The sequence below is a fragment of the Ctenopharyngodon idella genome, chromosome 9, assembly GCF_019924925.1.
Source record: "Ctenopharyngodon idella isolate HZGC_01 chromosome 9, HZGC01, whole genome shotgun sequence".
NCBI classification, from domain to species: Eukaryota; Metazoa; Chordata; class Actinopteri; order Cypriniformes; family Xenocyprididae; genus Ctenopharyngodon; species Ctenopharyngodon idella.
In genome coordinates, this window is record NC_067228.1 from 17,444,222 (window position 1) to 17,465,271 (window position 21,050).

The 21,050-nt window shown below is 36.9% G+C and overlaps 2 protein-coding genes across 24 annotated transcripts in view; one reads left to right on the plus strand and one right to left on the minus strand.

The window, feature by feature from the left end:
• pou2f1b (POU class 2 homeobox 1b) overlaps nucleotides 1–13,427 on the minus strand; it is a 22,086-nt gene extending 8,659 nt beyond the window's left edge. The window contains exons 1-15 of one of the 5 annotated variants that reach the window (XM_051905200.1): nucleotides 13,294–13,427; nucleotides 8,827–8,892; nucleotides 8,411–8,502; nucleotides 5,491–5,661; nucleotides 5,108–5,173; nucleotides 4,558–4,690; nucleotides 4,381–4,472; nucleotides 3,748–3,921; nucleotides 3,372–3,513; nucleotides 2,908–3,053; nucleotides 1,687–1,866; nucleotides 1,557–1,592; nucleotides 1,224–1,329; nucleotides 796–1,135; nucleotides 594–694 (exon numbers count right to left, since the gene is read on the minus strand). In XM_051905200.1, coding sequence (XP_051761160.1) covers nucleotides 594–694; nucleotides 796–1,135; nucleotides 1,224–1,329; nucleotides 1,557–1,592; nucleotides 1,687–1,866; nucleotides 2,908–3,053; nucleotides 3,372–3,513; nucleotides 3,748–3,921; nucleotides 4,381–4,472; nucleotides 4,558–4,690; nucleotides 5,108–5,173; nucleotides 5,491–5,661; nucleotides 8,411–8,502; nucleotides 8,827–8,892; nucleotides 13,294–13,339 — 1,891 coding nt within the window. In that variant the 5' untranslated portion in view covers nucleotides 13,340–13,427. Of the gene's footprint in view, nucleotides 1–593; nucleotides 695–795; nucleotides 1,136–1,223; nucleotides 1,330–1,556; nucleotides 1,593–1,686; nucleotides 1,870–2,907; nucleotides 3,054–3,371; nucleotides 3,514–3,747; nucleotides 3,922–4,380; nucleotides 4,473–4,557; nucleotides 4,691–5,107; nucleotides 5,174–5,490; nucleotides 5,662–8,410; nucleotides 8,503–8,826; nucleotides 8,893–13,293 lie in introns of all 5 variants that reach the window. The other 4 variants (XM_051905199.1, XM_051905201.1, XM_051905203.1 and 1 more) reach the window with 4 other exon arrangements.
• Nucleotides 13,428–14,836: 1,409 nt separating this feature from the next.
• On the plus strand, nucleotides 14,837–20,922 carry gpa33b (glycoprotein A33 (transmembrane), paralog b). 19 transcript variants are annotated; one of them, XM_051906795.1, is made up of 10 exons: nucleotides 14,837–15,048; nucleotides 16,819–16,985; nucleotides 17,096–17,312; nucleotides 17,441–17,605; nucleotides 17,692–17,808; nucleotides 19,418–19,529; nucleotides 19,664–19,815; nucleotides 19,876–19,917; nucleotides 20,086–20,152; nucleotides 20,426–20,922. In XM_051906795.1, exons 1-10 carry the CDS (start codon nucleotides 15,003–15,005, stop codon nucleotides 20,433–20,435), a joined length of 1,095 nt encoding a protein of 364 aa, XP_051762755.1. In that variant the 5' UTR covers nucleotides 14,837–15,002; the 3' UTR covers nucleotides 20,436–20,922. The 19 variants fall into 19 exon arrangements, with proteins under 19 accessions (XP_051762755.1, XP_051762757.1, XP_051762753.1 ...); XM_051906797.1 differs by lacking the exon at nucleotides 19,876–19,917 and adding an exon at nucleotides 19,918–19,959; XM_051906793.1 differs by having other exon boundaries at nucleotides 14,839–15,048; nucleotides 19,876–19,979; nucleotides 20,115–20,152.
• The last annotated feature ends 128 nt before the right edge of the window (nucleotides 20,923–21,050 follow it).

Below are 21,050 nucleotides of genomic sequence, written 5' to 3' on the forward strand. Positions count from 1 at the left end.
TCGGGCGGGGTGCGTGAAACGCTAATCATTTTAACGCATTATTTTTTTCCATAATTAATCACACCAAATTAACACGCGTTGTGATTAATTATGGAAAAAAATAATTAAATCAACAGCCCAAAAAAAAGTCATGTTTTTTTCAACAAAACTACAAAATGCTATACCAAATGCACCTAGGTGGTTTGCATTATATGCAAATACATTGTTTACAAAATTTGCCTTGTATGCAAAGTAATTTACAGTGTTTGAATTGTATGCAAATATGTTGCATGCAGAAATCTTTTGGGGGTGTAGACTGACACCAGTACCACCTAAAAACAGATAACATACTGCCATTCAAAAGTTTGGGGTCAGTAGTTTTATTTTATTTTTTTAAGAAATTAATCCTATTCAGCAAGGATGCATTAAATTGAAAAAAGTTGAACAAAAGACTTATATTTCAACAAAATGCTGTTCTTTTGAACTTTCTATTAAATCAAAGACCTCAAACGTTTGAACAATAGTTTATGTTATTTAAGACATGTTCATCTTGATTGTGACGCCAAGATTAACAAGCGCATGCAGACCCAAAATGTAAATACAAGTGTACTTGCCGCTCCACACACCTTGGATTGTGGCCAAGGTGCTGTTGCTCATCAGTGCTGGACTCAAAGCGCTTCCGAGACCACCTGGTGCCAAACTAAGAAGAGCTCCGCTGCACAGGAAAGACCAGAAAAAAAATGGAATTAACATTAAACATAAAGATGTCCATTACAAGGTAGGTTAATGAGGTCAGAGAAATAAAAATGCACTTACCCAGGAGTGAACTGTGAGGATGCCATGAGCCCAGGATTGAGGCCAGCGGCTGCAGCCATGGCAGCGATGCTGGCGCTGGTAGGCAGCTGGGCGGCTCCTTGCAGAGCAGCCGAAAGGCTGGGTGCCGCCACCATCACCTGCCCAGTGCCCAAAGTGGACGCTAGAGAGGAAGGTGCCTGACTTACTGCCGTCACCGTCTCCTGAGCTGAAGCCTGCTCTGCGGAGGACGTCTGCACTGCGCTGGGGGAAGGGCTGAGCGAAGGAGAGGATGCTGCGGTGGTGACCACAGGTGCAGTGGAGATGACCGATGCAGTGTTAGTAGCCGAGCCAATAGTTGTGCCTGCAGAAAGAAAAGGATCTTTTAAAGATTGTAAGGTGAACAATAGGGAAGTTTCAGGCATTTTTTCAATCATTTCAGTCTTTCTTACCAGTGAAACCGACGTTGGAGACACTAGTGCTGGTGAGAGACATAACTGGGTTTACAGTCATAGTAGTCGGTGTGTTACTGGTCACAAGACTGGCTGTACTTGGTGACTGAAACAGGGGATAGAAGAAAGAGTGTGAAAATGGGAGAAAGTGAGTTCGCCGAAACGAATATGCTTTTGCATCACACAGAGACTTGGCACAATGTCCAGGGAGGTTTCTGTGTCTCTGTGGTCACACCAACTTTCGCTTATTGCTGATTTAGTTGAAGTCAAACCATCAATGAGGTCCAAACATTGTAGATTAATGTGTAAAAGATGTGTAAAGTTAGAACATACAAACTTAAACATCACAAGACTGGCTGTACTTGGTGCCTGAAACAGGGGATAGAAGGAAGATGTTTAGCATTATTTTAAGCAGTCAGACCTGTTGGTCTGAATGAAGGGGGGCAGTTTGAATGTCACGTACCAGAGGTGTGGTGGGTGGAAAGATTGCTTTGATAGGGGTGCTGGCGATGCTGCCACTGCTGGGCGGGTTGATCCTCTTCTCTTTCTGTCTGCGGTTACAGAACCATACTCGGATCACCTCCTTCTCCATGTTGAGCTGGTCTGCGATCATGGTGATCTCCTCAGAGGTAGGTTTTTGGTTCTGCTTGAAAAGGGCAAAGGCACAAGAAACGCCCTTACGGCAAAAACAATTCACAAAGACCTACAAGCCTGCAGTCCACAGTTTGAGGAGGTAACAACTCAGCAGGAATATTTGAGGTTGGGACACTATCAAATGTTTATACAACAGTACATAAATACTGTCACACTACATAAATCATATCTTAGAGTTAAAGAAGGAGTTCAATTTACAGTTTTATATTGCACTATTATTATTATTATTATTTTTATTATTAAATAGTAGTAATGATTATTTAAGTTTCATAAATAACTTGAGGTAGTTATAGTTATAAAAATAATTTTATAACTATTATTATAAAATGGTAATAATTATTCAAAAGTACACTAATACAACTTTACTAATAACAAATACAATTTAATATAAACATGTGAAAAACTAAATTACAGAAATTATTATTAAACAGTAGTAATAATTTAATAATAAAGTAAACTACTACTTCTAATAATAATAATAATAATAATAATAATACAATGTAAAAAATCTGTGTAAGCTGAATTACTGCACTGAAATACTAAACATTATAAAAATAACTGTAATATAAATCTGTTTATAAATAAACTGAATTTTTCTTATTATTAAGTGTGAAGCATACATTTTTATTAAATAAGTACAATAATAATAATTAAAAATAAAAATTATTTGATATAAATTTGAATAATTTAAACAAATTGTAATATAAACCTACGAATGAAACTGAATTACAAAAATTAATGTGTAAATAATGATAAAATAATAATAATACAATGTAATATAAATCTGTGTAAACTGAATTACAGAAAATATTATTTTATTATTATTATTAAACAATTTATTAAGTTGTTTAATAAAAACAACAAAAAAAATATTTTCTGTAATTGTTCTGTCAAAATTTTAATTATCATTGCAATGTCGTCGGGTTAAACCCTTGAGTCTTCATTGTCAATGAAAACCGAAGGATGATTTTGCACCATTAAAACTTAAATCGCGGCCCCTGAATAAGCTCTGCTGTGAGATGTCGCTCACCTCCAGAAAGCTCTTTTCTAAGGCCACTCTGATGTTGGTCTCGATGCTGGTCCTCTTCTTGCGGCGGCGGTTCAGGCCCTCCAAGCCCAGCCCAGGCGAGCCAAGAGAGCTGGGACTGGACAGGGCCTGGTCAGACGTCTGGTTCTCTGCACAAACAGCGCGCACAAAAGCACAAAGAGACTGATATAAGCACCTGTGGCAAACAGCAATGCAGACGTGTCTCAGAGCATCAGCTGTACTACTTAGCAACAGTATTCATGTAAAAGATTTGCTTTATATAACAAACCACCGACGCATTCAGAAAAGAGAGCTGAGAGCTGCAGTACCCTGAGAGGAGCTCCAAAACTGAAGAGGAATGCGACAGGAATCTTCATATCCTTTCTAACATTCTTCATGGTATGTAATGTTATTTTGAGAAAGGAGGGCAAAGGAGAGAAATGGCTCAGAGCAGAGAAAATACATACCTGCATCATTGAGCCATTTTTCAAGCAGAGGCTTCAGTTTGCACATGTTTTTAAAGCTCAGGTTCAAGGCCTCAAAGCGAGAAATGGTGGTTTGGCTGAAGTCATTTCCATAAAGTTTTCCCATGGCAAGGCCAACATCCCCCTGGTACATGCAACACAACAGCATAAAATAACGTTTAAACTGTGAAAATGTCAGGCAGAATTTAATTGAGTCAACTAATAAGTTGAAGGAGAATAAAATAATTTAATATGTCTTTAAATAATTAGAAATGTCACAAATGACCATTTGATCTGGATGATTAAACAACAGAGACTTTTGAATAGTGAAATCAACAACAGACAACACAAACAGTGTGACCAGTGAAGCCTGGTTTACCTGCGTGAAGCCCAGTTTGATGCGTCTCTGTTTGAAGGTCTTGGCAAACTGCTCTAGCTCCTCCAGGTCGCTGGGCTCCTCCAGGCTGGGTGTGTCGATGTGCTTTGGTGTCGTCTGGCTGTGAGCGAGGGATTGGATGGGGGTCGCTGCTATCGTGCGTGTGGGTGTCGCAGGCTGTGAAGTGTAAGAATAAAATTATAGAGATGGACAGGGGTGGTTGGACAAAACATCTGAATTTTATAAAGAAACAATCATGAAAACAGCAATTGTCCAACTCAGTGTTTCCCAAAGTTTTAAAATATAAGTATCCAAAAGTGACACTTTTGGCATTTTAAAAGATTTCCAATTCAAATAAATGCTGTTCTTTTCTTTAAACTTTCTATTAACCAAAGATTAAACTTTCTGTTCATCAAAGACTCCTGAAAAATGTATAATGGTATTAGGCAGCATAATTATTTTCAACATTGATAAAAAAAAATATTTCTTGAACACCAATTCAGCATATTAGAATGATTTCTGAAGGATATTTTTCACAAATAAGACCATTAAAACAACTGTCTGGAATGTATTGTGCACTCTCTCCGTTTGGACTGAATAAAAATGGATCCAGTGGGCAAATGGGATATCCCTGACCTGTGTGGCAAGTGTGATGCTTGGCTGGGTCTGCAGGAGGTTGGCTTGGCTTTGAGGTAGTTGTGTTAGAAGGTTCTGGGCTTGCAGGAGACCTGTTTAGTGCAAGAGGAAGGACAAAACAATCAGAGAGACCGATCATACTGAGGGACAAAGAGATTGAGATGACACAGGACTCACTCTGCTGGCCCTGTGGTGTCTGCGAGATGATAAACTGCGCGGGCTGCAGCTGTGTTGCGATGGGGTGGCCCGGCTGGACCAGCACAAACTGCTGCAGGTTGAGGTTCTGCTGCTGTTGCAGCTGCTGTAACTGCTGAATTGTTCCACACGAACACACATAGTAAGAAGAATGTTAGTATGTGTCACTATTCCAGTGCAGCTATGACTGCCATGACAACCTCATCAATTACAATGAATCTGACAATAAAGACTTTTTATATTTCATATGAAAAAATACATTGCTGTTGCCATGACAACCAGCAAAGTAAAACATTTAAGCATATGATATACAGTTTTCTGCAATCTTTTCCTCCTCTTTGCAAATGTAAAAGTATTTAAAATGTTGAAATTTTATCATTTTATTTTGGGTACTAGATTCTCCCAGATGCTGAAGAGCTGGATGACATGGATTTTGTTACTGCAAAATATAAACCCCTATAAAAGCCAAATCTTTAAAACTTCATTTTGTTGTAAATGCCAAAATATTAATGTTAATTAAAATACACTTCACTTTAACACTTGAGACATCCCCTGGATAGGTGAAAATACCGCCAGAGCAAATCCTTAGTGTTGAGCTCTGTGAATTACAGTCAGTGTGAAATAATTATTTGTAATTAAATGAATTAAATGTAATGTAGTTAAATTAGTAATTACATTTTAAAAGCTTTTTCGTTAATGTCTGTAATCAATTTGTTTTTCTGTTACTGAAATGACATTTATTGAAATGAAAACATCATATTGAAAGAACTGGGCTGAAAAGCACTAGAAAATACAGCCCTAGGCAAAAACACTGAATAAACCACGTGGATAATTTACTTCAAAAATAAAATGTTCATTATAGTTTTAAATAAAACAAGCCCATTTCAGGGCTGGATGAAAATGTGGCTCTCTTACAGGTGTGATCTGAATGGGTTGAGAGAGGGTGATGGGGGTGGCAGCGGAGGCAGAGATGCTGGCTCCTGAAGTGCTACTCTGCTGGCCGGCTGAATGCTGCACCGCTGCTGCCAGGAGCTGAGCCTGAGCCTGCTGCAGCAATAACTGCTGCTGCGCTGGAGTCAAAGTCAACTGGAATAAAAGAGACAGACAAGAAATGAAGACAGGAATTCATTTAATCTCTAATGACCACATTTTTCTCTAGGCCCACACAAAATTCAGCAGATTTCCATAGAATTCTCAAGGTGGAAATTAACCCATTATTCACAAAGATTTACCCCAACCTCAGCAGTAGCAGGTGTTTTCAGTTGCCATTGTTGAAATTAGATATTTACAGTTAACCATGATTAATAATTACGGCTGTCAAGCGATTCAAAATTTTAATCTAATTAATTACAAGATGTGCCGATTAATTAATCTAATTAATCACGCATCATATATTGGCTGAGAATTTAGCTTTTGATTCAACCAAGAACTTTACACATTAACTTTTAAGGCTACAATGTGGCCATAATCTTTTTTTTTTTTTTCAGAAACTGCATCTGAAGTGCCATTTAGGTATTTTCCACAGGATGTTTAATGAAACTCAGATGTGGCATGAATATGAATGAAAAATGAAATGAATATTAAACCACCAATGGTTGGCGGCAAGTCTTTACGAGTGAGTCATTCATTCAACCAATTTATTCAAACAACTGACTCATTCAAGAACAAAGCAAGTGGCTGTCTTTATGAATGGGTCACTGAATCATCGGCTCACTCAATTTGTTAAAAATCGCGGACTCATCCACTAATGAAACACTGCTGTGTGTACACAACAGTTCTGCTGTAGCTTTGTTTGGAACTATTTTTATTGGCAGAAGTTAGCAAGAAGGCATTCTAATAGGCTTGATCACACAGTCAGTCATTGCCCTGCATCAAGTTCATAACTAAACTTTGTTTAATGCAAGATCTGGGCCATACAGTTCTAGGCTGGGGGTGGGGCGTTAAAGGAATTGATTTAAACACATTATTTTTTTCATGGTTAATCACAACAGAATGGGCTAAATTGACATGCCTATTAATAATATATTTATTGTTTATATTTAATATACATTTATTAAAAGTGATTGTTCAAGACACAAAAATGGCCTACTTCCGAAAAATATCACTTCAGAAAAGTAAAAGGTCAGAGAGCACACCATGATGTCTGGAGGTCAGTTTGGGTGGGGTCAGTTTGTGGCCCATAATGAATTATCCTGGAAGGTGGCGTATTCTATGGCTAGAATCCAGAATTAAAAGTCCAATTCATTTTCACCACAGAGAAATAGATTTTTAACGATAACTTATTAACTTTTAAAGACATACCTAAAATGAGCTAGGAGGTTAATCGATGGCTTTTGTTGAAGATGTCAGTCCACATTATTTCAACTTTTTTTTTTTTTTTAAATAATAATGTTTAACAGCAGAATCCTTGGTGAAAAACTACATTACCCATGATTCTGCAAGAAATCTCCACCATTCAGAGAATCGTGACAAGCAAATCGCACCAAAAGTACACTTGAGCGCACAAAGCAATGTGAACGACGTAATTTGCTTCCTTTGCTCGCCAACATATTTCTCCATAGCTTTTAATTTCAATTTTGTTATTCGCAATGCTTCATAGGATTGTACTACGTTTGCCTCATTAAGCCGTTAAAGGGATAGTTCACCCAAAAATGAAAATTCTATCATCATTTACTCACCCTCAAGTTGTTCAAAATCTGTATAATTTTCTTTGTTTTGTTGAACACAAAGGAAGATATTTTAAAGAATGTGTTAAACTGAACAGTTCTGGGGCACCACTGACTTCCATAGCAGTTTTTTTTTCCTACTATGGAAGTCAATGGTGCCCCAAAGTGGCCTGGTTACAAACTTTCTTCAAAATATCTTTCTTTGTTTTCAACAGAACAAAGAAATTTATACAGATTCTGAACAACTTGAGGGTGAGTAAATGATAACAGAAATTTCATTTTTGGGTGAACTATCCCTTTAAGCACATAGTCTTGTATTTTTGTTTTTAAATACTTTTTTTGCTTCAAATCAAAGTTTGTAATGCTATGATTCACCTTGTAGCTGGTTGGTTTGATTTGTGTCTCTCTATAACTCTTTAATAAACACTTTTTTAAAATCGAAAATTGAGTGGGAAAAATACTTACAGAACCAAGGCCACTAACAAAAAAAAAAACAGATTGGGCGCTGTTGCACTCTATTGCACAATGTGGGTCATGCTTTTTTCCTGGTTTAATTGTTCCAGTTTGATAGTAGAAACAAATAAGGACTAATAAAGAGGGCGTTTTTTCCCATGCTCAATCTACATGGAAGTGGGGTCAGAGAATGCAAATTTAGATTTGAAATTTCCTTGCAAAAAATGTGTGTTTTGTTTGATGCTCATGTATGGTGATATAAATATACCGCAGCCTTCTGAGACTTCAAGCGGAGAGCAGAGCGGGTATGCTAATTAACGAAACGGTTATGCAGTACATGTAAATTCTGCATAGATTTGCATATTCTCAACCATCTGTTTCCGAGCAACTGCAGAGCAGCTAATTAGCATATGGGGCCCAATAATTTCCCCTGTAACCAGGAGATAAAACGTTGTGCTTTTAATTTCTAATCTTCAGAGTTGCAACAAATCTCACACATTATATTCAAACAGACACAACAATGCGTGACATCAGGTGGAAAGCCTTAGCAGTCATTCCGAGACATGATAATCACATATGCAGGTCAAGACAGTGGCAGTTTAGTGACTCAGACACACAAGAATTATGTCCCTGGGGACATCTTTAAATTCCTATAGCTCTTTCATCCATGACACTGACCACAAATGTGTGTGTGCTCTCAGAGAAAAAGATCATACCTGTTGGAGCAAGGCCTGTGCGTGTGCGTTGGTGATTGCGCTTGTTGTTTGCACAGTCTGCCTCTGAAAGTCCAGTCCATTTGTTTGGGCACCTGGAAGAAGAAAAGCAGTCAATGCCACAATAGATCAGAGACACACAAAAAGTCTTTTCAGCCAAGTTATTCAGCTCCATGGCCTTTCTTATTTCAAAACTTCTGATGGTGATATATATTGAGAGACATTGTCCTGATCGCTCTACCTCAGTCAAAGCTGCACAAGCGACCCTTTAGAACTTGAACTGTGAACTGATAGTCTTTCACTCACTTATGAAAACGTAAAAGAAAGCTGTGTTGGAAGGATCAGGTCAAAAGATCTGAGCAAATACATGAAAGCCACAATATGCAAGCCAAGAGCCAACGGTTCCTTGGGTAACTTACCAGTGTTTTCGTCCCCGCTCTCCATTGCACATTTACTTGTTTCCGATGGATTACTCATTCTAGAATCTACAACAGACAGAGGAAGACCGGACTTTCAGTTTCTCAAAGACCAATCATTCAGTGACTTTTGAAATTGAGACGGCATCCTCAACATTTTAAAAAATAAATTCATTCCCATTTTTGAATTCAAACCATATGACCCAATATTTTTTTTTAAAGTGAACACTTAAAAACACTTTTAAAAAATCCTAGGGTTGAGTAGTGGACATGTTTGGTTTGTTAATTACACCATTTTGATTTACAAACCAAACAGGTCTACTACTCAACCCCAAATAGTATAGCATCACTACACGAGCAAACAGACCTTAAAACATCACTCACCAGCAGCGTCTGCACCTGCCTTCTCAAGCGTCTCTACGAGCATCACAACAAACTTAGCACCCCTTTCACAGAAAACCCTCAAAGGCAAAGAAGTCTCTGTTTAACTAAACGGTTTGGAGTGGAAAAGCAACACGCGTGCAGAGCACAGCTAAGCTTCGCCGAAACTGTAGCTGCCTTTCTCTCGGTCTCTCCGGCTTGCTTGATTTGCTCTCTCTCTCACTCTTCCTGTGCCATGATTGTCATAACAACTAGAGTGTGAAGAAGTTCGTTTTCATTCTGGAGCGAAACAGAAGCGGAGCTGCTGCCAGCGCCGTAATAACGCATAATCAGTATGCAGCTGATTAAAGCCATATGCAAATCTCCCTCACTTCATTAGACGAGCAACACTTTGAAGTCCTGCAAGCAATTCATTTTGCACGGCGCTCTGAGAGCTTTCTCCCTAATTTAAATGTTCATAAATATTTATCATCTCATTAGCATATTAATTGGATCGCTTTGGAGGGAAAAAGAGGAATGGAAAAAAGTCCAAGAGTGTCAATGCACAAGCCCAATTACCTACGGAGTGCTGGTTAAATTAGGTGAAACAGGTGAGCTTTCTGTCAATGCGATCAAAGCACACAAACTGGCGAGGTCTGTATCTGGACATAAAGACAGCAGGTTGCATTTAGAAGTGTTTCTTACACATTCTAAGCACCAGAGGTTGCGGATGGAGCTATTCGGGAAGTAAATTGCTTGCCATTCTCCACTATCCTATTCACACAGCCCCCTGTGGCCCAAACACTTCACGGATCAAATTCTGTGACTTCTGTAGCCGTATTGTCTGGAAAAAGAACATGAAGTCTGCTTTGCATATACAGATTAACTGTGCACCTCATTAACTGATATTTTCAGAGCTCGGCCTAATTACAACAACAGATTTACATATTAGAACAAAGATCTGACAGAGTAAGCATAAAGAAATCAGCCGATCCAAAAGGAACTTTTGCAGACACTTAAAATACTAAAATTTACTCAAACAAAAGCAGAATAACAAGACTGACAAAACTAGCATTATCCAACAAAACAGATACTTTAATAGGTTATATTTGTTAATTTTCCTTTGGCAAATAACTTCTTATCCAAAGGCATTCTGGTATGAAAAATATGCGACAACTTAGTTAAAAGGCAAAACTAACCTGGAGAGCAATATTCAAATATGCAGAAAAAAGAATTATGCAAATATTATACTTTTTAAACAGGCATTTGGAGCATTTTATGAAAAAGATGACTGAATGCAGCAAATAATTTCAATATTTCATTATGAGCAAGCACGAACAAATATCATATTCAAATTATATATTAGAAAACATTACATTTGAGTTTCAGAGAGGAACTGATTAAACACTAAAGACGCTTCATAATATGATGGAGACTATTCACAGACAATTTTCACTCATGTATTGTCATCTAAAACCTTTAACTGGACAACAAGGCACAAAAAACATGAAGACACTCCAATTCGGATTGTTCGACAATTCTCAAAGGCTGGCAAAAAACAAACTCACTTGATTTTAGGTCTAGAATCATTTTAATTAACAGACTTTTAACCTGCAGTGTTTCTGCATGTTCATATTATCAGAGCATGAAGAAAAGCACAAGAAAAAAATATAGACAGATAGTCAAAAAGAGATGCAAAATGCCATGAAGTTTCACTACTACATTTGAAAAGTGTCAGTTACTACTAAAATAAAACTAAGAATTTATGCGGGTAATTTACACTATAGGTATGAGCTGTGGATACAGGAAACAAACAAGTTATGACATGTCATTGCTTCTCTAGGCCCTACACATAGAGTGAAACTGTTATCAGTTTAAAAGCAGGGTCTATTACACCTGACTCCATGACATGTCCATAAGCAGATTATATGCAATTTAAATTCCCATGTATCAGAAAATTCATATTAGAATTAATTAAGGCTGATGCAATGAATTTCAAAGCAGATTCAACAAAATATGAAACCCTGGGGTAAATTACAAAAGCAAATGCACATTTGTTTCTCCTATTTTCTCTTGTTGTGAGACACCAGGGTGATGTAAGTTTCAAAATTATTCAACAGTTAGCTCTGTTCTAACTTGATTGTCAAAGACAATTGTTTGCCTTAAATGTAAGATACTCATGCGTTAATCAGCGGAACAACTGTATAAAAGTAATACTGTATTACCCACCCGACTTATGTCCAAAATCTTGAAACCCAGCTATGCGTCATCCAGTGTTATTGTTAACTAAAACTATTAAAAATAATTTTTGGTAATTGAAATAAAGCGGAAATAAAATATTACATAAAAAAATTTGATGAAAAAATAAAGCAGAAGGAATAAAAGTACTAAAACTGAAATAAAAATAAATTAAGGCAAAATATTTTTAAAAAAATTATAAAAAATGACAAAAATAACAAAATTACGAAAACTTAAATTAAAACGAAAGCTTAAAATATAAAAATGAAAGCTAATTCAGATGTTAAAAAAAAATAATAATAGTATACAAATAATACTAATAAAATAATGGTGTCATTTTAATCATGGCAACAATAACTAATTAGGTTATCACTACACCAAAATGTCATAAACTGAAGACAAAATCTTTCAGACTTCATAATATCTCCCCAAATTAGTAAATTCAATTGACAACTATTATACATGTATCCAAACTTTACCCATATAAAGCGATATTTACTATAAAGCAAATCTTGTTGATCTTTTATATTGTCAGCAAATGTAAACTAGCCTATATTCCCCAGCTTTAAACTGCAAAATGTGGACTATAAGATATTACAAACATTAAGAATTTTACTAAAGCAGTTCTGTAAAGTGCTATACAAACATATCTTGACTTGACACTCCCAACTGTGCATTAGTTTTGAATATCAGCTCAACTGCGATTACTTGTGCCCTTGTATCTACATCAAATCACAGATATTTAGAATTAAATCACGATTGAGTGTTATCTTAATTATTGTAAGCAATTTGACAACTACAAGCACTAAAGACTGTTTGTCATAAGACAGAAAAAGGGGAAAATTTTTCTTTTTTCTTTTTTTGCTGTTTACAGACAGTGAAATACAGTAAATAAATACAAATAAGCATAATAAACTAAATACACAAGCATACAGCTGCTGGAACAATAGTGGAGAAGCTGGGCTCTATATGAGGATTACCTATTAGACTAGCAAATAAAGCTGGCATAATGCCTGCATACATCTCTCTGAGCAGCCCGTTTGATACAATGTTACAGACACACTGGCTTTGCTGCAAAGTATCAATTTGTCACAACTGTACTGGATACATTGTATCAATTGCCGTCAGAGTTCCATTTTGGCACGTTCCACCATCCTTCGACAATGAAATGGATTCATTCTGATAGAATACGCTGAACAGCGCATTCTGATCTCTAGAAGGCCCACATGAATAACATAACAGGGCTACACGCCTGCAATGGGCACAAAAGGCAAGAGAATGGGCATTAAAAAAAAAATCACGCCGTGTCCTAACTGTACACCAAGCAAGTATCAGCTGCTCTGTTCTTTCATATTTTCACCGTAAACACGTTACGCAGACGCCGGCTGATTGCGAGCGAATGAATATTCAAAGCTTTATATGTGGGATTGGCTCACAGCACAATACAGCAACACAAAGCCACTGGAGTAGCATTAGCCGCCTAGCATGCACACAGCAGCCTTTAGTTAAAATTAACTGTAAAATTTTTACAACCTCTGACCGGGGACAGTGCAAAACCCAGCGAGCTGTCGCCGATTATGACTAATAAAATATGCAAAGCGGCGTTTGCTCAGCGACGGTATGAATATGTAACGCGACTGCTCTAATCACACAAAGGAGGCATTTTTCCTTTAATTTGCCGTCGCACTGCATCGCCAGTTTCACCGTCGCACAGACAGAGAATTATTCCCCGATACGTTTATTTAAAGGGTGCATATGACTGCAACATCAGTCTCAAGTATTTTGTTTACGCTTTCTCTTCCGCGCTTTTCTGGGTTGAGAGAAAGAGTGTTTGAATATGAATATGAATATGTAAAATGCAGTAATGATTACCTGGTCCTGAACTCTCATCTTGACTCGCTGCTCCTCCGTCCGCCATTTTGAATATTTAAGCCCAAATCCTCAAAACACAATACAGCGGCTCACCGATACACTCACCCACAGCATCAGCCTGAGTTCCCATCAGTGCGTTTGAACCCAGAACCACCTCCAAAAAAGACACGGACATCATTACTGTCATCAACCATAATTACACTTTTAACTTTTTTTTTTTAAACTTGCATGTGTTGTATTGTGCAAAAGAACAAGAGAAATGGATAAAATATTTGTTATATGAACATTGAAGCGAAATGAAAGTAATAAATAAATGTTCAAAACATATGTTATATGGAAATGTACTAAAATTAAAATGAAACAACGAAGAAATGGATAGGCCTATATTACAATATTACAAGTCATTGCAAATGCATTTGTCTATATATATAGGGGAAAGATTATTGCAGACATGTGACTTCAACGGTTCACCCAGACGTTTATTGCATTCAAGACAATATTTAGGCTAATATATACAATGTATATATCAGTTCAGTGATGATAACTGGAAATTAATTTCCTGTTTAAAAAAAAAAATCAGATATTTTATAAAAACTCTATTATTCAACTATTTGTAAACAGACAGTGTACATCTTGTAGCCTAAGTTAATATATAATAAAATAATATAATAACAAAGTTCTGTATAACATACTGATACCAAAATTAAGATGCCATGACTGCTTCAATTATAAGCCAAATATGACTGTAAACAAACACTGACTGTAATGAAAATGAAACTTTGTTATATAGAAAATGTTATATTTATAAAAGCAATTTTCTCTCTCTCTCTCTCTCTCTCTCTCTCTATATATATATATATATTTTTTTTTTTTTTTTTTTTTTTTTACAATGTCACAAATCCTGATTCCAATAACAAAAAATAATATTTATAATACATTCTTTACTGGAAACAGTCAACAAACAAAACAAAAATGCCCCCAAAACAATAAAAGGGCTTAAATGGAATAGTCTATATGGAAAGAGTGAGAACAAGTCTGTTAACTAGCACAGATAAGCAGTTTTTGTCAGCATGGTGTCTGGTAAAGATGAATAGTTCTTTACCAAATGGAAATTGACCTGTTCTCTAAGTGCCTGTAATTTCAATTATGTTTCATACACTACCATCTGCTGGTCAAATATAGCAATACACAACAGCGGGAATGCACATCCAGCTTGTTTGACGTTATACCAACAACATTAGGTTTTTTTTTTTTTTCGAAAACAGAAACATTACAATATTATTATAATATTACTTCATCACATTAACACAAGTAAAGCTCGTTAGTGAGTGTACAGTGTGTATGTACAACTTAAGAGTATGCAAATCATCCTAAATAAAATATAGGGAAGTTCAGAACTAATGACTGTCAACTATTTAACAATCCCTACCCCATATATGTCAATTCATTTCCCAGCAATGCCTCACACTTTTTAATAAAACGACTGTTATGATATCACATCTGCCATTTTGTTACAACCTAACTCATAAAACTTTGAGGAAGAGGAAAAGTAAGGGTCCAAAGTGCAATGAAGGTGTGGTAGACACAGCTGCAGAAGCAAACTGTTGAGAGAGGATGAGATAAGGATATATGAAAAAAAAAAAAAAAAAAATAGATACAAAAAATTCCATAAAACACCATCTATTTCACTGTGACTGGACAACGACAAAATGACCAACTGGAAGCTGATTTTTTGCAGTCTATGTTTAATATCAGGTGAGGTGGTCACTTTCCTGACGTTCACGTTGAGTACAGTATAGGCAAGATCAACTCAATGACATTATATGTTAGATAACAGTGTGGGTCACAAAAGTGATTAGTTTTCTTGTCAGTTGTTCTACATGTGACACTTAAACTTTATTTGAAATGTTTTTAAGTAATAATATTCTCGATGTTTTCACCAGGGCTACAAAATGGCAGATTATTAGCTACTTGTTTCATTCACTCATTTACATAATAGACTCTTTAGACACAATACACAGCATGAGCACACATTTTGCAAATAAGGTCGACTTATGAATTTTTAAATACTGTAATGATTTCATAATAAATAAAGAAATATGTATTATTAATAAATTCATGTATAATAATATAATCACACCAAATGTATTGCTGATGAAGTTTAGATGTAAATGAGAAAATTATTCATTGACTGATTTTCAAATGTAGACATCCAAGGAATTTTACTAAATAGTAAGATCATTCTCTCTTATCAGATCATTCTCTATCTTAAAATCAGTTTTAAATTTTGTTTCTCAAAATGTGGTGAAATGTTAAAGGGGCGGTACAGTGGTTTTTTTCTAGGCTTGATTGTGTTTTTGGGGCACAGTTTAACATGTCTTAATTCTTCGTTTTTTTGAAAACGCTGTATTTTTCATATATTTTACCTTTATTCTACACCTCTGTTTCCACTGTCATATGAACTGCTCTTTTGACTTCCTGCTTCTATGATACCACTCCCTCCTAAATACGCAATGTGCTCAGTTTGGTTAGCAGGTTGGTAGCTGGTCCAGTGTATCGTGATTCGCTGAAGCGTCCGGAAACGCCACGCCCCTTACCATTCGTTGTTACGCGCTTCGGTGGAAATGTAAATAATGGCGTCTAAATTGCTGTATCAAACTGAGCCCGAATTAGACCCAGATAAAGAGGGTCAAGCAGAACCTCTGCAATCGCGGCTTTTAAAGGACGTTTATGAATGGTATGTAAAGGTAGCGTTTAATTTATAGCATGAACAACTGTTTGTCTATGAACATAGACGTTTGTTGGAGAAGTATGCAATAGAATTTAGCTAACTGGCTAGCGAAGCAAAAACGCGTTGGTCTTTGTTTACGTCCTTGATGCAACCAAAAATAGCAACAGAACTATACGTTTAAAAGACATGTACAAACAATAAAACATACTTTCAGTTTGAAGCCAATAAACAGCAGCTTCTGCTTTTAAAGTGGGAACTGCTTCATCTTTCAGTAAAAGCAAATCCAGCATTGAACTCGTGTAGATTCTGGAAGCTGTCTTCCACGGCGCATCCAATGTAGAAAATATCACAGATTATAATGGGTTCTATTATCTTTTGACGCGTCGCGTCCGGTGTAGACAACTCTTCCGCTTCCATCATGCTGCCACATGGCCTCGCCCACTTTGTTGCGTGTTCCTGCAGGCGTGTTTTGCAGGGTTTATGATGTCACCAACCCGGGAAGAAGCTCGTTGTAGTCCAAACCGGTCGTTTTTGTAGGCATTAAACTACCATAACTTTAAAAGACAATATCTCCGTTTACTTTGAACTTTCAGTGCTGTAACTTTGCAGATACTGTTTATGCTCAAGCAGCAACATTACACACTAACTAAAGTTAAAAAAGTGAAATCGCATTGAACCACCCCTTTAATGCATTTTAAACATTATTCTTCACTTGAATTCTGAGTTTTAAAAATTACTATTAATAATCTGTGACATTGTGTGATATTCACAAAGTTCTCTCTTTTCCCTTATAGTGTTGTCGAGTGCTTTTGGGCTGGAAGTGACAATGAGTCAAGCTTCAGTTGAGGTTGCCAGGGGTGATGAAGTCATCCTTACATGTAATTTTAAACCTAAAAATCAAGTAAATGAACTTATCATTGTAACATGGACTGGTGATGCTGATGAGACATCTGGAGACAAGGTAAGCCTGGAAAATTGACAACTATCTACCAAAACACCACTAACCATGATTAGTGTAAAAACAATAACTGTTTAATAGTGAATAATTGGGTCTTTGTTTTGGCCTCATAGGTACTTTTTGGTAACTATTACTCCAATACTCACAATGTAGACATTGGACCAGACTATGAAGGCAAAATCATGATAGACTTTGACAGTGCTGCAAAAACATCGAAACTGACATTAAAACAAGTCACTCTTAAAGAAAGCAGAAAAATTCGATGTTATGTTCAGATTCCTGGAGACATTGATGGCAGAACATCTGACACTACTTCTCTTTTGGTTCAGGGTAAGATCTCTGGCACTTTGTCAAACTTCTAACTTAACATCTCAAAATAAAAAATTCCACATAACTTTACATGGCGAGTGGAATCCTTTTTTAAAAATGTTGAATGAATATGTACATTTGTCTTACAGTTGCACCATCACAACCTATTTGTAAGTTAGTGGGCACAGCAGAATACGGAAACAATATTAGCCTAACCTGTGTTTCTGAGGAGGGCTCGCCGATACCAACGTACAAATGGGAGAGATATGATGTCAAAAATGTCCCAAAAGCATTTCCTTCTAAAACCACTGAAAGTAAGTTCTGTTTCTCTTTCAATGGATTAGATTAATTACTTTTTTTGTCGTATATACTAAAGTTTACACACAATTTTGTGTAACAGAGGATGGAGTTGTGTCTTTGGTCAATGTATCCGTGGATACATCAGGTTTCTATATTTGCCTGTCAACCAATAAGGTCGGATCAGCCAAATGTAACATGACATTGTCTGTAATGCCAGGTGAGTATTGACACAATTGCCTGCTTTCCTTAAACTGATTGAGTGATGAGTGTTATATTTTGATGTTAAAGACCTTACTCCTCACTCTCACGGAAATGCGTAACTTTTTTTCTCTTTTTCAAATGTGTATATTTTCATGCGATCTGCTTACGGCCCAGCTTGATGGTTAGGTTTAGGGGTGGGGTTAGAGGCGGACCTTCAAAAAATCTTATATTTCTGTACAATTGACCGTTCGCAAAGACCCGCCCCCTTTAGTTACTGTTGCTACATCCGACAAGCCATGCCGATCTCTCGCCACACATCATGTTCTCACGTGGAGCAAAGAGGACACTGACAACGCGTCAACAGGCAAGACAGAGCAGGTTACTTTTGATATGATTAATAAAGTCTCAAATTTCAAATTTTGTCATTTTTAAATAATAAATACCATTTTGTGGCTCTTTAATGTGTCGTGACAGATCCTGTAATGCCTCAGTTTAAGCGGCTCGTGAACCAATCATCTCTTAATTCCTACTAGTTCATTTATAGTATCAAATAAACATGAATGAACATCAGAAGGAATGTTGTTTCAACCGCGGAAAGATGTCAGTACACACCATTTTTCAAGTTCAAGTCCACCGATGTTAATCTACTAACTCCCCTGACTGCTTTGTCGGACGAAATGGCGGATACGGCGTTATGATTGGTTAGATCGCCTGTCAATCAAACACCAGCGAAGGGTCAATTCACATTGTACAAATTCATACAAAATTACCACGTTGTAAAAATAGTAACATTTTCTCATTAGATCGGGTTGGTTATTCTGAGGTCAGAAACATGCAAGTGCGCAGATGCTTCTAGCTACTCAAGCTTGACTTTGCAAAAGGTGTTGCGCACGTACACTGAAGTTCTGACAGAGATGATGTGATTACACACAGAACGTGTTTTTTGTTTGTTTATTTCACTGCTTTGCTTTTTAATTGTTTTTCTATGTAACCTATACATTGAGGGTGGTCTGGTCTGGTTATTTTAGTAACAAATATCGAGAGTACATCAATGTAATGCGTGAGCACAAATCTCCCAGCTCCATTTAATGCTGGGTTCTTAAGGTTATCTTTCCCTCACAACCAAAAAAACACTTCTTTGGTGACATTGTTGATTTCGTGGTCTAAAAACAAAGCGACAAATCTTTCTCAAGCAAGTCCTGTGCAGCGCTGCCGACGACTTCCGTAAAGCCGAAGCATGTTGATGGGCGTGCTCTTGCTCTCTCGCTCTGGTTGACGTGTGCGCGTACAGAAAGAGAAGTGCCCGTACAAGGAATTCAGACCTTTATGATGTTACAAAGGCCTCTACTCAAAAAAAGTTTATGAGGATTTGGAAGAGTATTTTTGGCACAGAAATACTCCGTCATACGTCCAGCTCGTGTTTTGAAACTTTGCCCCCCCCCCCCCCCCACCCCCACCCCCCCTTTAACAGTAAAATATGAAAACCCATTGCTTGTGTAAACAGCAGATAGCAATTAAGTGTTTATTACATTACAATTATATGGTAATTTACTGAGATTAATGTGTGAAATATTGACCTGCTTAATGTGCTGATTTTTAATTTCCATGTCTTTCTGTTTTTACAGCCTCTATGAATCTTGCCACAATAGGCATTGTTGCTGGTTGTATTGCTGGAGCTACAGTGCTCATAATAATCATCATCTGCTGTTGCCGCAAACGGAAACAGAAATCAAAAAAGTAAGAGTCAAGTGGATTAGGTCTCCATTTATCCTCTGGAAGTAATAAATGAAGTGATTGTTGGTTTTTAGGTGGTAGATCCTGGTTGTTATGATGTTTTTTATATTCATCTGTGTGTTTATTTATTGCCTCAGAGTTCCAGTGGTGGAATACCACGACGAACCACAAATAGAATATATTGACGTAGGGAATACATACAACACTGAAGAGAGAACTGACAAAGCTCGAAGTGATGACAGTGGAGGTGACCGTGATGACCTCAGAGATCGCTTCGATGACCGCAAAGGTAGCCGTGATGACCTCAGAGATCGTGATGACCTCAGAGATCGCTACGATGACCGCAAAGGTAGCCGTGATGACCTCAGAGATCGCTACGATGACCGCAAAGGTAGCCGTGATGACCTCAGAGATCGCTACGATGACCGCAAAGGTAGCCGTGATGACCTCAGAGATCGCTACGATGACCGCAAAGGTAGCCGTGATGACCTCAGAGATCGCTACGATGACCGCAAAGGTAGCCGTGATGACCTCAGAGATCGCTACGATGATCGCAGAGGTAGCCGTGATGACCTCAGAGATCGCTACGATGATCGCAGAGGTAGCCGTGATGACCTCAGAGATAGGTATGATGATCGCAGAGATCGGTATGATGACCATAGAGATCGCTATAGATAAAATCATTATGCTCAGTATGATAATCACCATGATCAGTGATGAGCCATTTAATTATTATGACAACCATCCAAATTTTCCTACACGGACAATAGCAGTGAGCCAAGGCCTCAGATGGTATCCAGTGTGTATTTTTGTTCTACAGTTGTTCAAACATATAATATGTTTAACTAAATTTTTTTCCTGTGTTGATAATCAAATCAAATTGTGCTTTATCCCTACAGTGTCAAATGATTCTTCTGAGCTGAATGAATCATCCTTTTTTTATTTACTTTTTGTTTTATTTTACAGGATTGTAATAGTATTTTATAAACAGCATATAGTTTTTTGTTGTTGTAATGTCTATCAGCTAAAGTAATTAGGCTACATCACATTTTATTCTTCTGAATCATCTTTTTTTTTTGGGTGGATGTTCAGAATGGTGCTTAACGACGATGACATCTCTCCAATTATTTTGTACATTTCTATATTATTTTAAAAAGCTTTTAACCCTGCATGTTATGTATATGTTAGTTTTTTAAGACAATGAAATAGGCCCTACTTAATTATAATCATAAATTGCAATCTTTATAATTAATTTTTATGAGTGGTTTAAGAGCTGATTAGTACTTTTTTTAGTAATTTTATGGCATAATGTTGGAATTTATAAAAATGGCTAGAACTAATTCATGTTACACACACCTGCTTGTCATAGTTCAAATAAATAAGTGATTTTAAAATATTGAATGTGTAGACTGTTTTATTTCTTCTTTCCATTAATATGTGTCTTTGTAACAGGAGCAAGCTTTAAATTATTTCAGCTAACAAATAATAAGCGTTTTGTTTTCCAGACAAATCGCACTTGAAGTC

Bases quoted from the DNA above. Each gene is read 5' to 3' on its own strand.
- gpa33b (XM_051906779.1), top strand. From the start codon at position 15,003: ATGACCAACTGGAAGCTGATTTTTTGCAGTCTATGTTTAATATCAG. The intron at 15,049-16,818 runs GTGAGGTGGTCA...TTTCCCTTATAG, and splicing joins CAGTCTATGTTTAATATCAG to TGTTGTCGAGTGCTTTTGGG. The intron at 19,530-19,663 runs GTAAGAGTCAAG...TTATTGCCTCAG, and splicing joins CGGAAACAGAAATCAAAAAA to AGTTCCAGTGGTGGAATACC.